General features: G+C 40.8%; 1 protein-coding gene and 1 pseudogene across 1 annotated transcript in view; one reads left to right on the forward strand and one right to left on the reverse strand.

The window, feature by feature from the left end:
- CCNB3 (cyclin B3) overlaps positions 1 to 14,416 on the forward strand; it is a 59,836-nt gene extending 45,420 nt beyond the window's left edge. The window contains exons 8-12 of the mRNA XM_039221174.1: positions 7,709 to 7,846; positions 8,804 to 8,959; positions 9,776 to 9,925; positions 13,879 to 14,009; positions 14,225 to 14,416. Of these exons, the coding sequence (XP_039077105.1) occupies positions 7,709 to 7,846; positions 8,804 to 8,959; positions 9,776 to 9,925; positions 13,879 to 14,009; positions 14,225 to 14,294 (645 nt within the window). The 3' untranslated portion in view covers positions 14,295 to 14,416. The remainder of the gene's footprint in view (positions 1 to 7,708; positions 7,847 to 8,803; positions 8,960 to 9,775; positions 9,926 to 13,878; positions 14,010 to 14,224) is intronic.
- On the reverse strand, positions 2,634 to 3,122 carry LOC120223136 (annotated as a pseudogene).
- Positions 14,417 to 14,989: the final 573 nt, after the last annotated feature.

A 14,989-nucleotide genomic window follows, 5' to 3' on the forward strand; every position in this document is an offset into this window, starting at 1 on the left:
GGAGATAGAATCCCAACCAGGCTCCACACTGTCAGTGTAAAACCCAATATGGGGCTTGAGCCCACAAACCATAAGCTGAGCTGAAATCAAGAGTTGAATGCTCAACCGACTAAGCCACCTGGGTGGACACCCAGGTGCCCCCTAGACTCATCTATTTGTTAGATATTTTCACAGTCATTATCATAGACTATATATGGTATTTTTTATTAATCCTTTGTAATTATTTCTTTTCTCATTAAAAATATGTGTGATGTGTTAGCTTGCTTTCATGTGTTTGCATGCATGTGGACGCTGTCTTCATTGTTCTCTCAAAAGTTTCATTCAGTTTTCTGGGTAAAGAACCAGCTCATGGATATATGTATAATTTCTCCTTTAAAAATTTTTTTTGGTTATTTCATCTTTGTTATTTTATTCTTAGTTTATTAAAATTTATTTTGTTTTCCCTAGCTTCTTGAAATGCATGCTTAGTCTATTGTAATTGTTTCCAACTTCATGATAAAAGCTTTAAAAGTATACAGTTTTTGGGGTGCCTGGGTGGCTCAGTCAATTAAGTGTCGGCTTCAGTGCAGGTCATGATATCACAGTTTGTGGGTTTGAACCCCGCATCAGGCTCTATGCTGACAGCTCAGAGCCTGGAGCCTGTTTCAGATTCTGTATCTCACTCTCTCTCTTTGACTCTCCCCTGCTCATGCTGTCTGTCTGTCTCTCTCTCTCTCAGAAATAAATAAAAACATTAAAAAAAGTATACATTTTCTTCTGAGTAACAGTTCTGATCTAACAGATCTAAAATCCCATTAATTTTGAAAGGTAGTGTTATAGCTATATTGTTCTCTTTTCCCTCAATAATCTGTAAGTGCAATTATTTCCTTGTTGACCTAGGTTTTGTTTCTTTAATAATAATGCTTACCATTTTTTTTCAAATACTTTGCTTTTCTTTAGTTTGTTTGGTTTATCCTTTTATTGCCAATTTATAGACTTTTGGTATTATGTATTGAGAAAGTGACCTGAATGATAACTTCTGTTTTTCTTAAGTTAATGAGATTTTCATTATAGCTTCAGATATAATGGTTTTTAAAAATAATTCACTGATCTTTGTAGAAAATAGGTATTCTCTTTAGAATACAAAGATCATTATATCAATTAATTTTGACTTAATTAATTTGACTTATATATAATTGACATATATAATTTATATGCTAATTTATTTTTCTGCTTATATTATCAAAGTCTAAGAGCAGTATGGTAACCATCCACAATCATTGTTCAGTAATTTCTCCTGGTATTTCTTCACCCCACCCATCTCACTTTAAACCCTGCCCCATACAATTATTTAACTATAATATTAATAAATGTTTATAATATGTGTGTGTTTTCATATATATATTTGTGTATATGTATATGAATAAAATTAACAACACTTTTCTCCTTATTTCTCAGAGGTAATTACTATAAATAATTTAGTGTATATCCTTCCAGATATTTGTGTGTGTTATCACTTTTATTAAGTTTTTTACTATTTTTCTTTAAATATCTTATATTTTATGAGGAATACATTAATGCACACACCTATATATATATATACATACACACATAAAATACCATTTTTAACATTATTTTTATCTTTTTAAACTTTTTAAAATGTTTATTTTTGATAGAGTATGAGTGAGGGAGGGGCAGAGAGAGAGGGAGACACAGAATTTGAAGCAGAATCCAGTCTCTGAGTTGTCAGTAGAGAGCCTAACCTGGAGCTCGAACCCACAAACCATGAGATCATGACCTGAGCCGAAGTTTATGCTTAACCAACAGAGCTACCCAGGTGCCCCTAAAGGTACCACTTTTTAATGAGTGTGGGTTTTATGATATTTTTGTTACATGAAAAGGTCATGCTGTACACATTGCTCTACAACTTGCTCTTTTAAGAGCCTCTTAGTAATTTTTCCATGTAATTATAGATCTGCCTTATTCTTTTAAACTGTTGCATAATATTCTATTATATGGACATACTCTATTATTTACTCCTTTAGTGAACCTGATCTGTTAATTGCCTCTCAAGTAAGATACTTTGCACACTTTTAGTGTATTCTTGCTTCTATTTGTAGTCAAGATAATTGAAACTTAGATCCATATTATTATTGTTTAATGCATTACCTTCCCTACAAATAATCATTTTTGACATTTCTAGATATAGATATGTTTTCCATAATATTGTCCATTATATTGTGAGTCCTTTAGGTCTGAAGAGTAGATCTTTCTTTGCCTCAGAGAAATTTTTTTTGAAAGAGTATTTTTTTCATTACTTTGATGTCCATAAAACTCAACTGCATACACTTAGCCAGTGTAGTGGCTAGTTCTTTAGCCTGTGCCTTTTCCAGTTTGGCAGTGCATCCACCAACTTTGAACCCAGGATGTTGCCTCCCCAGTGACGATGGATCTCCTATCTATTTTGATTAGTTCTGATAGCTTCCACCAGCTTAGCCAGAGCTCCTTTGTCTTCCAAGTTAACCTGAGTGAAGGTGACAGTGGAGTAGGTCTTCCATTGGACCAGATGCCCCAGCCTGGCCATCCCCTTGATGATGCAGTTGGAAACCGCTATCTTCTGACACAGGCAGGAAGACAACCAGCTCAATGGGATCCACATCATGTGCAGTCACTACCAGCTGAGCCTTCTTGTTTTCCACCAAGGTGGTGACAGTATTAACCCCAGCTCAAAGGACAGGTGGCCTCTTAGTGGGGACATTCCCTTTGCCAGCAGCTTTCTTCTGGGCCTGGGCCAACAACCTCTGCTGCTTCTCTTGCTTGGTCTCTGGTGTGTATTTGTTTGGCCAGCTTAACAAGTTGAGTAGCTGTTTGGTGGTCCAAGGCCTGAGTGAACTGGTAAACCACAGAAGGTAGTTTTAGATATTTATATATAGAGAGAATAGCCTTTTGCCGCTGCAGCCAGGTGTAACAGGGCCATTTGACAAGTGAATGAGGTCCCTCTTGGGCTGGATATCCTATCCGATGCCAAAATTCTTGGGCCTTTTCTCAGACAGGGTATTGACCATCTTCTTGACCTCCTGCTGCTTTGCCACAGCAGGGGTCAGGGCCACCTTCTTCCCCTTAGTTGCCTTTCCTTTTGGCATCTTGGATGACTGGAGGAGAGACTGGCTCAGAGAAATTTTTATCTATTTATTTCTTTCTGCCTCTTCTCTCATCCTGAGTATATGTATATGTGTGTGTACATGTACATGTGCATGTGTATCTCCAGAATCTGTTCTTGTGTCTCAGCTTTTCTTTCATATCTTCAACTCTCTCTTGCCTCTCAGTTCTGGGAGAATTTCCTAAAGCAGCCTTTAGAATCATTGATTTGATTTTTGTCATAACTGAATGTACTGTTTGCTTCCTCTATTACATTCTTTTTTAATTAAGTGCTTTTTCATCAGAAAGTAGTCTTTCTGGATCCCAGAAAATTCTCTTTTCATACATTCAGTGTCCTCTCAGATCTTGTTGTTGTTTTTTTCTATTAAAATTTTTTTTAATTAGCATACCTATAGTTTGGGGGTATATTCAATTTTGAATACAACCTTGTTGTATTTGTTTTTGTTTTTTTTTTGTTTTTTACAAATAGTTTATTGTCAAATTAGTTTCCACATAACACCCAGTGCTCATCCTCTCAGATCTTGTTGAGGGTATGCTTTTAAAAAGTTTATTTTAGTTCTTTGCAGTGAAAAGGTTTCATAAGTAGACACTTGCTCTGATTTCTCAGAACATTTCCCCTTGAAAAATTACTTGTTCTTTTTCATATATGTGGACAGTTTTCTCCATTTATTTATCTTTGCAGAATATGGTCTTTTGAGTTTTGGAATTTGAGATAAATTTTGTCATATTTGTCTCCTAGTTTGAGACTGAGAGTAATCTTTATATTTTCTATAGTTTTTAAATTTATTTATTACTTTCTTCTTGTTTCTTACTCATCCCAGAAGAGGAACATAATCATTTATGAAGAATTAGAAGGGTGTGCTATCCAAAGGCAGTTGTGAGGGAGAGAACCTTGCTATAGTGCTTAAAGGCTTCTTGTCTTTGTTTGTTGTAGCTGTTTGAATTATCCAGAACACTGCCACTTTTCTCTAACTGGCAAAAGTTAGGCTCCTCATTTAGAACTTGATGCTGAGGGGACAGAAAACCATATCATGTGAAGAATAGTTAGAGGAAGTCAAGTTATTTGGTCTAGAATGGAAATTTATAGGAGACAGGATAAGAGTTTTCAGTAGTTGAAGGGCTGTCACAAGAACAATTAGACTTTTCCTATGTAGTCCCAGGTTGTAGAATTATTTTAGAAGAGTACTATCTTACATTCAAGGAAGGAGGATTACTATAACTGACACTGCTGCTCATTTGAATATTTGACTCCAAATTTCAACCATTCACTCAGATATTACCTTACACTTTAGATGTTACCATTTCGTAACAGTGTGCTACGTGAGTGGCCACATGCCTATGTGAGGTACTGGAAACAAGCTATGCAGGTATTGGCTTTGTCATTTATTCACAGAGGTATCATCCTCAGGGAACTGCTACTTTCCATTCTTACTGTCTTTTGGTAATTATTTGACCTCAATTTCTTAATACTTAAGGTGGTAGTCATTACCTACTTCATTTGCATGAACTCTCTCCATCTCTTTCTTATGACATTCCTTTGGAAAATGAGGTAGGCAGAATAAAATGTTCACATCTTAATTCCCAAGACCTATAAATATGTTAGTTATTTTACATGGCAAAGGCAAATTAAAATAGAATATGGAATTAAGATTGTAGTCATCCAAATTTAAGATAGGGTGATTATCATGGATTATCCACGTGGACCAAATGAAATTACAAGGGCTCTTAAATGTGGAAGAGGCAGGAGAAAGTAATGCAGTATGAGAAAGACTCTTCTGGCCATTGCCGGCCTTGAAGATGGAAGGGACCACAAATGAAGGAATGTGGGCCGCCTATAGAAGTTAGCAAAAGGATTTTCTATTAGAACCTCTGAGAAGAAACACAGCCCTGTTAACACCTTGATTTTTTTTTAAGCCCTTTGAGTCTGATTTTGGACTTTGGACTTCCAGATCTGTAAGATAATAAATTTGTGTTCTTTTTAGCCACAGACAAGCCTTGGGCATCTAGGTTTCAGTCAGTAAGAGTAGCCTATACAAAAGGAGGCCCAATGAAGTAAGCAGATTTTACCAAGAAGGTGATTTCCACTCTGTATAAGGAAGAATTTTCCATTAAAACCATTTCTTACTTGACACATCTCCAAAGGCAAAGTAGTCAGGAGCAAAAATGAACAATTAGTTTTATGGATTCTGTTTGCCGTGCAGAAGCTTTTAATCTTGATGAGGTCCCAATAGTTCATTTTTGCTCTTGATTCCCTTGGCTTTGAGATCATTTTCTCACACCATCCACAAAAATAAACTCAAAATGGATAAAGGACCTGAATGGGAGACAGAAAGCCATCAAAACCCTAGAGGAGAAAGCCGGAAACCACCTCCTTGACCTCCACCGCAGCAATTTCTTACTTGACACATCCCCCAAGGCAAGGGAATCAAGAGCAAAACTGATCTATTGGGACCTCATCAAGATAAAACGCTTCTGCATGGCAAAGGAAACAATCCATAAAACTAGTAGGCAACCGACAGAATGGGGTTGCAAATGACATATCAGATAAAGGGCTAGTATCCAACATCTATAAGGAACTCACCAAACTCCACACCCAAAAAGCAAACAATCCAGTGAAGAAATGGGCAGAAGACATGAACAGACACTTCTCCAAAGAGGACATCCAGATGGCCAACAGACACTTGAATCAATGCTCAGCATCCCTCATCATCAGGGAAATACACATCAGAACCACACTCAGATACCACTTCACACCAGTCAGAGTGGCTCAAATGAACCAATCAGGAGACCTAGATGCTGGCGAGGATGTGGAGAAACGGGCACCCTCCTACACTGTTGGTGGGAATGTAAACTGGTGCAGCCCCTCTGGAAAACAGTGTGGAGGTTCCTCAAAAAATTAACAATAGAACTCTCCTATGACCCAGCAATAGCACTTTTAGGAATTTACTCAAGGGATATAGGAGTGCTGATGCATAGGGGCACATGGACCCCAATGTTCATAGCAGCACTCTCAACAATAGCCAAAACATGGAAAGAGCCTAAGTGTCCATCAACGGAAGAATGGATCAAGAAGATGTGGTATATATATACAAAGGAATACTACATGGCAATGAGAAAAAATGAAATCTGGCCATGTGTAGCAACATGGATGGACCTTGAGGGTGTTATGCTGAGCGAAATAAGTCAGGCAGAGAAGGACAGATACTATATGTTTGCACGTATAGGAGGATTAGGAGAGAGTTAACAGAAGATGATGCGGGAGAAGAAGGGGAAAAATAGTGGGGGAGAGCGAGGGATGCAAACCATGAGAGACTCTTGAATGCTGAGAACAAACTGAGGGCTGATGGGGGTTGGGGGGGAGGGGAAAGGGGTGATAGGCATGGAGGAGGGCACTTGTTGAGATGAGCACTGTGTGTTATATGGAAACCAACTTGAGAATAAACTATTTAAAGGAAAAAAAGAAAAATTAACAGAAAAAAAGGAAAATAAAAAACTGCAAAAAAAAAAACATTCAAAGAGAGATTGAGCTATATTTGGAGGTTCTGTGGCAGGAACTGAACAGTTAATTGGTGGAAATATTAAAGAGGAGATTCCTGCATTGGTTGACATATTGGGTTAGTATAGATTTCATTGTTCTTGAATCCTAAGAACCTAAGGGGTTGTGAGGAAGAAACATCACTGAGGATTGGGTAGGACCCCTTCATGCAGTGCAAATTGTGCCTACACAGTTTCCAGGCAAGACAAAAGCAGGCAATGGAATCTAGCTAATACTGTTTGCCAGGCTGTACATTCTGGCTGTGGAGCTGCTCTGCCTTGAGGCAGGGATACCCTTGGATAATTCATATAAAGGTATTGTTTACTTGATAAAATGTACACCTGCAGGGCTTCATTCACCCAAAGAAGTCACTTTTTTTTTTCCTAATTTGCACAAGGATGCCATATGGGCCAGCACTAACACTGGGTCTAGTGTTATAGGAGGTGGTTTCTTGGAGCTGGTGAAGGTAAGACAAGGATAGATAAGAGGAAAAGGGAAAGGAGGATTATACTACTAATGCTTTAATCTCATCCTGGCTTCTCTAGTCCCTCTTCTCACTTCCAAATGGTTCTATTGGTACTTGCTCCCAATTCATATATTCTAATAGTATATCTAATTGGGAAGAGACACTAATGAGTGAATAATAAACAGGTCTCTGTATCTTAGAGCTAAATAAACATGATCTCTTTGGGGGAGTTCACTATATAATGTAGTACCAAGTGGGGAAAGCAAGAATCTAGGTATTGGAGACCAAGGCAAGAGAGTGTGTTCATTCGAGATGCTCATAGAGAAGACAGAGCATCTCTCTCTGATTTGTAAGACTGATCATCTACCTCAATGTGTAAGGCTATATAATGCCCAGGGTCCTCAAAGGCACAGGAGATCTGGCCAGGCACCTAGCTGAAGGAGTTCCCACATTCATAGCAGAATGTCAGCTGGCCACTCTCTACCGTGTTGCAGACCGGGTGGTTAGATCTGCTGGGTGTGGCTTTGGGGTGGGACAATATGCAGATTTCTGTTTGTGTATTACTCTAGATGACCTTTGAGATGAGTCACGAGACCCTGTACTTGGCAGTGAAACTGGTGGATCACTACCTTATGGAGGTAATGTGCAAGAGGGACAAGCTCCAACTTGTTGGTTCCACTGCGTTTCTGATTGCAGCAAAATTTGAGGTGAGCCTAAGTTGATAGAGCCTGGAGAAAATTAATCAAGTTACTGTCTGAGTAGAGCAAAGAAAGGGAGAGTTTCTTGCCCTGGTGTTGCTGCTAGGCTACTGTGTTACTTGAGTGATTTGTTTCCTCTTTCGGTGTCTTAGTTTCCTTGTCTGCAAAACTAGAGGCTTAATCTAATCTGAAATCTAAAAATAGAAAGAGAAAGATGTGGGATGAACACTGGGGTGGGCAGTTAGGTGTAGCTAGATAAAACATTCAGGGGGTCTTCTTTCCTCCTAGTCCTCTCCCCACAACCAGGGTTCAACCTGCAGAGGGCAGGGCATGTTAAGGTGCTCCTGGACCGGGGTTCTTCTCACCCTTGGCTGGGTCTGGATCTTCCCAGTCTAGCCCCCAAATTCATCCTCCCACCCCCTGCAGTCCTCAGTCTCTGCCTAGGCTCTCTCTGTGCCTGCCTGCCTGCCTCTCACTGACTCCTTCCCCAGTAGTACCCCTCCCAAACATCGTTATTCATTTCTTAGACTAGGAAACAAAGTATGGGCTAATGTTCTCTCTCCAGCTCCACTTTCCATAGTCTCCTTTTCTCCCTTCCCTCCCTTCTCCCAGAGCAAATTTTAGATTTCCCATTCCAGGCTCTCACTCCTTAAAAGACAGATCATTGCTCCCGGTTCCTGTGCCATATTATATCACTTCTTACAGTGTAAGAATAAACCCCAAAAGGCCCTATTCTCTCCCCATAGTGCAGTTTTGGGGCAGATTTCTCCTATGTCTCTGATTTTGTTTTTCAGATGGGCCACTCAAGTCGAGAGAAGTTTGCTCTCAGAGCTACTCTGAAGGTTTATGCTGGGAAATGTTATTGCCTCCTCTCCTTCACTTCTCTCTCCCACTGCCTTTTATCTTAAAGCAGAGAGGAGTGGGCTGTCTTTGCCTGTTTTTGATATCTCTCCTCTCCACCCACAGGAATCTTGCCCACCTTGTGTGGATGACTTTCTGTACATCTGTGATGATATTTATCAGCGAGATGAGATGCTCACCATGGAAATCAGCATCCTGCAGACACTCAGATTTGATATCAACATTCCCATTGCCTATCATTTTCTGCGAAGATATGCTAGGGTAAGAGGGAGGAGGCACATCCTCATTCTGCCACTAATGGGTTAGTCCCCTCCATAGCCAGAGTGGCCACCTGAGTGGTAGGAAAAGGGAAAGGGGCAATGGGAGCAGGCTGAGGAATTTCTTCAATCTGTCCTCCTAGATTGTCAATCTTTATGAAGTGTGGGGGGAACAAAACTGCAGATTTTTGTGGTGTGCCCTTAAGTTTTGAGGTGAAGGCAGTGTAGGGGAGGGGAAGAAGATTCTTTGGTCAGGAAGGGACATGTGGGGAGTTTGGGGGAGATCCTGGTAAAGTTCTCTTCCTTCATTTGTGTATTAGTTACAGGGGAGGTCACTTTATAATTATTTATTGTATTCTACAAGTACATGTGTTTACTTTTGTCTATATGTTCTTGGTTATATATATATTTTTTAAAAAGAGTCAATGAAGAAATGGGAAGTTCTTTTGAGGCATAGAATATTTCTAGGGTGGAGCCAGGTGCAAAGTTACAGTTGGAGGGCTTTGGTTCTTCAGAGGATGACTTGCAAAGAAAGGGGAGCTGGGAGGGTACCGGAAGCACACTTGACAAATTGACTAAAAACCCTAAAGGTAGCAAATCCCATTGCCAATTTCAGATTCCCACCCCCGCTAAAGATTCTGTACTTTGGGGGCTAGGGTCCTTTGTGTGAGTCATGTTAGCAGGAAAGGTAACTTGTTCAGGCAGAGAGCCATTTAGGCCTGAGGTTGGGTAAATGGAGAGAATGGGTACAGCAGGGGGTCTTCTGCTTGGTGCTGGTTTTCTGAAGTGGTTGCTGAGCCAGTGTTCTTGCTACCTTTAGTGCCTGCATGCCAGCATGAAGACGCTGACATTGTCCCGCTTCATCTGTGAGATGACTCTGCAGGAATATGACTATATCCAGGAGAGGGCTTCCAAGCTAGCCGCTGGCTCCTTCTTGCTGGCCCTCTACATGAAGAAGCTTGGACATTGGGTAAACAAACACTTGCTGGGGGCAAGGGGTTGATATTTAAAAGCACAGAGGCAGCAACCTAAGTGCCCCTCGATGGATGAATGAATAAAGAGGATGTGGTGTACACACACACACACACACACACACACACACACATAGCCATAAAAAAGAATAAAATCTTTCCATTGTGACAGCATGGATGGACCTCTATTATATCCTATAATAGAGGATATTATACTAAGTGAAATAAAAGAAAGACAAATACTGCATTGCTTCACTTATATGTGGGATCTAAAAAAAATGAAACAAACAGATTCATAAATATGGAGAACACACTGGTGAGGGGAGAGGGCTGAGGTGATGATGGATGAAATAGGTGAAGGGTATTAAAAAGTACAAATTTCCAGTTACAAAATAAGTTATAGGATGTAAAGTACAGCATAGAGAATATAGTCAATAACATTGTAATAATGTTGTATGGTGGCAGATGGTAGCTACACTTATCCTGGTGAGCATTTTGTTACGTATATAAATGTTGAATCACTGTGTTATACACCTGAAACTAAGAAGTATTGTATGTTGCCTGTATTTCAATGAAAAGGAAAAAAAAAAAACCAGGGTCTGTTCAGGAGGAAGGTGTAAATTAGGGTCATGGGAAACTTCGTTACAAAACCACCATGCACCCATCGTGATAAAATGACATCTCCACGTGTTAGGAGCGTGGCTGCCTAAAAGGCTTTTAACAGCAATGGTTTTGAATTATTTTATTTTTCTTAGTCACAGTACCTCTTGTTCCAAAGAAAGCCCAATATCATGAAACAGACTAATATGAAGTTATTCTGGTTGCAGCAGAGGACAGATGAGCCTCCTTCTCACCTGGCCCCATTTTACCCCTGCCCCTTTCAGTCCCCTCAGCAAGGTTGTTCCTCACTTCCCTGAGGGGAGCTCGTTGGAACAGAATTTGAGAGGCACAGTACCAGAGAACAGAGTTGTGGAAGCAACTGTCCATGTGTCTAATGGTACAGTATAGTGCTCTTCTCTGAAGACGAAGGCACCTAAATCCTTCCCCACTACAAAACAAAACTTACTCCTAAGCCCCTCCAACCCAGAAATCCTGGGGCCAGGACAATTCCTTTTAGGAAAAGCTCTATACACTGAGAAAGAATCTTAGAAACATTTGTGGTAATTCAGACAACTCATACTGAAATTTCTTCAGACAGAGAAAGCATTCAGTAAATGGCAGTGAAGATGATGAAAAAGAAAAAAAAATGACTAGCATTTGTTGAGTGCTTAGACAGTGATGTGAGTACTTTGTGTATTAACATTTAATCTTAACAAGATCAGTACTCTTATCCTTACTTTACAGATAAGAAATAACTTCCCAGGTTTTGCTAATGAGGGGCAAAGCGAGTCTTTGGGGATTAGGAGTAGTGCTCACATTGTATACCTACTGTGTAATCAGAAGTGATGTGACCATAGCTTTGGAACTGTGGCCCTAGAGGCCTCATGCTGTTCCAGGCTTTGACCTTTGGATCCTGGGGGTATGTGATAGGTGCTAAGGGGGGGGCAGTTGAGTGGTTCAGGGCAGCAAACTGCTTGCCAACCACTATAGAAATATATCAGTGTTTTAATACTTGGCATGGCTGTGCCAGTGAGTATTGGCTAAATGTCAACCCTGATCTGAATCCAGATAGTATGGCTCCACAGTCTTCTCTTTTTTTTTTTTAAGTTTTTTTTTTTTTTAACAGTTATTCATTTGTGAGAGAGACAGAGCACAAATCGGGGAGGGCAGAGAGGGAGGGAAACACAGAATCTGAAGCAGGCTCCAGGCTCTAAGCTGTCAGAAAAGAGCCCAATGTGGGGCTTGAACCCACGGACTGTGAGATCATGACCTTAGCCAAAGTCAGATGCTTAACTGACTGAGCCACCCAGGTGCCCCCACAGTCTTCTGTGCTGTGTATACTGCTTCTATAGATAAGAAAGGCTTCACAGAGGAGGTGACTTTTGAGTTGGTCTTGAAAGATTAGTAGGAACCTATGAGAGAAGACATTCTAGGTAGAGGGAATGAGAACTGAAAAGATGTGAAGGCAATGAGAAAATAGTGTGATGTATTCCGGGCAGAATAAGACACTTCCTATAGATAGAGCAGAGGATATATTAATAGGGAATAGTGAGAGATGAGACCAGAATGGTAGGGTGTCGTCAGATTGTGAGAGACCTTTGATGCCAAGCTGAGACCCACTCTGTAAGGCATTGGAAAGTTTTTATGCAGAGGAGTGACATACTCCTGTTTGTGTGTTTTGAAAACAGCTCCAGTATATCAGTATATAAGGTAAATTAGAGAGAGTATAAAAGTGGGAACACTAGTGAGTATGCTTTCATAATAGTTGAGATGAAGCATAGGGGCCTGAGCCTGTGTAGTGACAACGGGGCCATTAATCTTATTTGACACACACAATATAATGTGTTACCCCTTGTGTTACTCCCCTGCTCAGCATGCAAATGATTGCCCTTTCCCTGTGGCAGTGGTTTCTAAACAGTATTCAGCAGAGCCCTGGGATTCCTGTAGAAGTGTCTCAGGGGCCATGTAAAAGGTAAAGGGATCCAAACCGGTGGGCTTGTCAGCTCCCACCCCTAATTGCAGGTAAGATGTTTGGGCTTCCAAGTAAGATGATTGAAAAAAAAGGAGTTCAGGGGGCGCCTGGGTGGCTCAGTCGGTTAAGCGTCCGACTTCGGCTCAGGTCATGATCTCGTGGTTCGTGGGTTCGAGCCCCGCGTCGGGCTCTGTGCTGACAGCTCAGAGCCTGGAGCCTTTGGGATCTGTGACTCCCTCTCTGTCTGCCCCTCCCCACTAATGCTCTGTCTCTGTCTCTCAAAAAATAAATGTTTAAAAATTAAAAAAAAAAAAAGAAAAAAAGGAGTTCAGGGAAAATTGTTTTAAGACATTTTTAGAAAACCACTGCCTTATAGATGAACCTTCTTTTCTCTACCTGTGGAGCTCCCACTTGACTTTCAACACTCCCATTGCAGATGTGCCTTCCTCTACAAAGCTTTCTGTGACTCTCCTGACCAAAATTCATGGGTTCTGCTGCTGTGTTCCTCCAGTGTCCTTCTCACTTCCATTATAGACCTTCTCACATGTTCTGTAATTCTCTGCATGCATGTCTGTCTCCTCCACTACAGGTTCCTGAGGGGCAGGAGTCTGGGTCATCTTTGTATTCACAGCAGCCTACACAGGGCTTGGTAATATTAATCCTAGCTAGCATGGTTTGAGTACTTACTATGTGCTAGACTCTGTTCCATATGCATTGTGTATATTAATTCATTTAATCCTATGATACAATTACTGTAATGATCCCCATTTGGCATAGTGGGAAACTGGGTTCAAGTTCCTGCTGTTGATAGAGCTAGAATTTGAACCCAAGCAGTTTGCCTCTGGAACCTTTGCTCTCAAATGGTCTGCCATATTACTTCTGCCACATAGTAAGCATCCTTAAAATTTAATGAGAAAATAAATGCATAGAATAATAGCTCTTAGAGCCAGAGAAGGGTAGCCGCCTTAAATTCCTGTGGTCTGTTGATTTGGGACCTTAAGTTTGTTCTGAAGTTTGCCTGGCTACTGGCTCTTGACCTGAGAGTGAGTACATTACAAAGCCAGTCATGTTCCTTAGATTCTTTAGTGGACTTCAGCTTACATGAATACCTACCACGAAGTCTGATGTCCAACTGGTACGTATGGGTATATGGTACATATGTACATACGGATAGCCATACCACTAGTTCGCAGCTGGAACGTAGGCTTCTAGGAAGTACTCTGTAATTATCTGTCAGTGTCTACACTGTATGCATTCTTGAAATGTTTGACTATCTTCCCTACCTATACCATGTATAGGAAGTTTGGACTTGGCGTAGTTGAGAGAAAGGAAGGGTCTGCTTCCTGTGGTAAAAGTCCCTGTTCATGTTGCTTCATCCAGGCTCCTGCCCTGGAGTATTGCAGTGGCTACAAGACCTCTGATCTTCACCCCTTGGTCAAGCAGCTAAACATCCTGCTGACTTTGCGTCCTTCCAGTAGGCTCAAGACTGTATATTCCAAGTATTCTCACCGGTAAGTACCAAGCTCCAGTGAGGATGGGTTTGTTCTCAGCCATGGGGAGGTACAGGCTAGCCTCACTTGAGGAAAAAGATTCAGTACTGTCACTTTACTTTCTGCTTTAAGGTTAAAGCAAGATAGGGAACTAAGAGCCCTATGTCCCACTTAGTCCATGGACCCTGTTTGCTTTGGCCCATTTTAGACTGAGCAGACCCCTCTTCCTTTTGCAGGGTCTTCTTTGAAGTCACTAAAATCCCCCCTTTGGACACATTGAACCTGGAGGAGATTTTGAACTGCTAATTCTGAGGCTGAGGATCTGGCACTCTGGCAGCAGCCACCAGAGCCAGGCAGGCATTTAAATATGCTGTTATTTATTCTATCTTGGAATTAGTCTTTTGTTCACTTTTCTCTTTATTCTTTTGTTTGTCTTTTCCCAAATTGGTAATGTTATAAATATTTAAAATTTTTATGAAGGAAAAGAAATTACTGTTGTATTTGATTAGAAATTTAATAAAAAAAATAATGTTTGTTGTTAAAATGGCTCACCTCCTCTCTTACTTCTCAGGAGCCCCATGCATAGCCCAGGGATGTATTTTCCCTGTGCCTCAAGGATCTACCTTATCCAATTTCCTTCTCTGTTTGGAGACTTTCTCTTCATGGGAAGAAGAATTAAACCTAGGTTGTGACTTGAAGGATGAGTCTGTAGAAGGAGGATCCTTGGGGGTTAGTGCCCACTCCAAGGAGAGAGAGCCCTACTGGACAGACAACCCTCAGTGTTCAGATCCGGGCCAGCTGGGAATGTGAGCCAGTATCTGTTGGTCCCCACCTCAGGTTGCTTGTGTGGTTTCTTCCTAGATGATGAAAAAGTGGGGAATTAAGATTTTAACCCAAATATAGCCCTACTTTCATAGTTAAGCAGCTTTCTCAAGTCTAAATTTGAAAAGCTGCTTAGAGTGGCATGCCAGAATCTCTTTTGGACCTTATCTTCTGTCAAG

Source organism: Hyaena hyaena, unplaced genomic scaffold (genome assembly GCF_003009895.1).
Source record: "Hyaena hyaena isolate Hyena2069 unplaced genomic scaffold, ASM300989v1 scaffold_960, whole genome shotgun sequence".
NCBI lineage: Eukaryota > Metazoa > Chordata > Mammalia > Carnivora > Hyaenidae > Hyaena > Hyaena hyaena.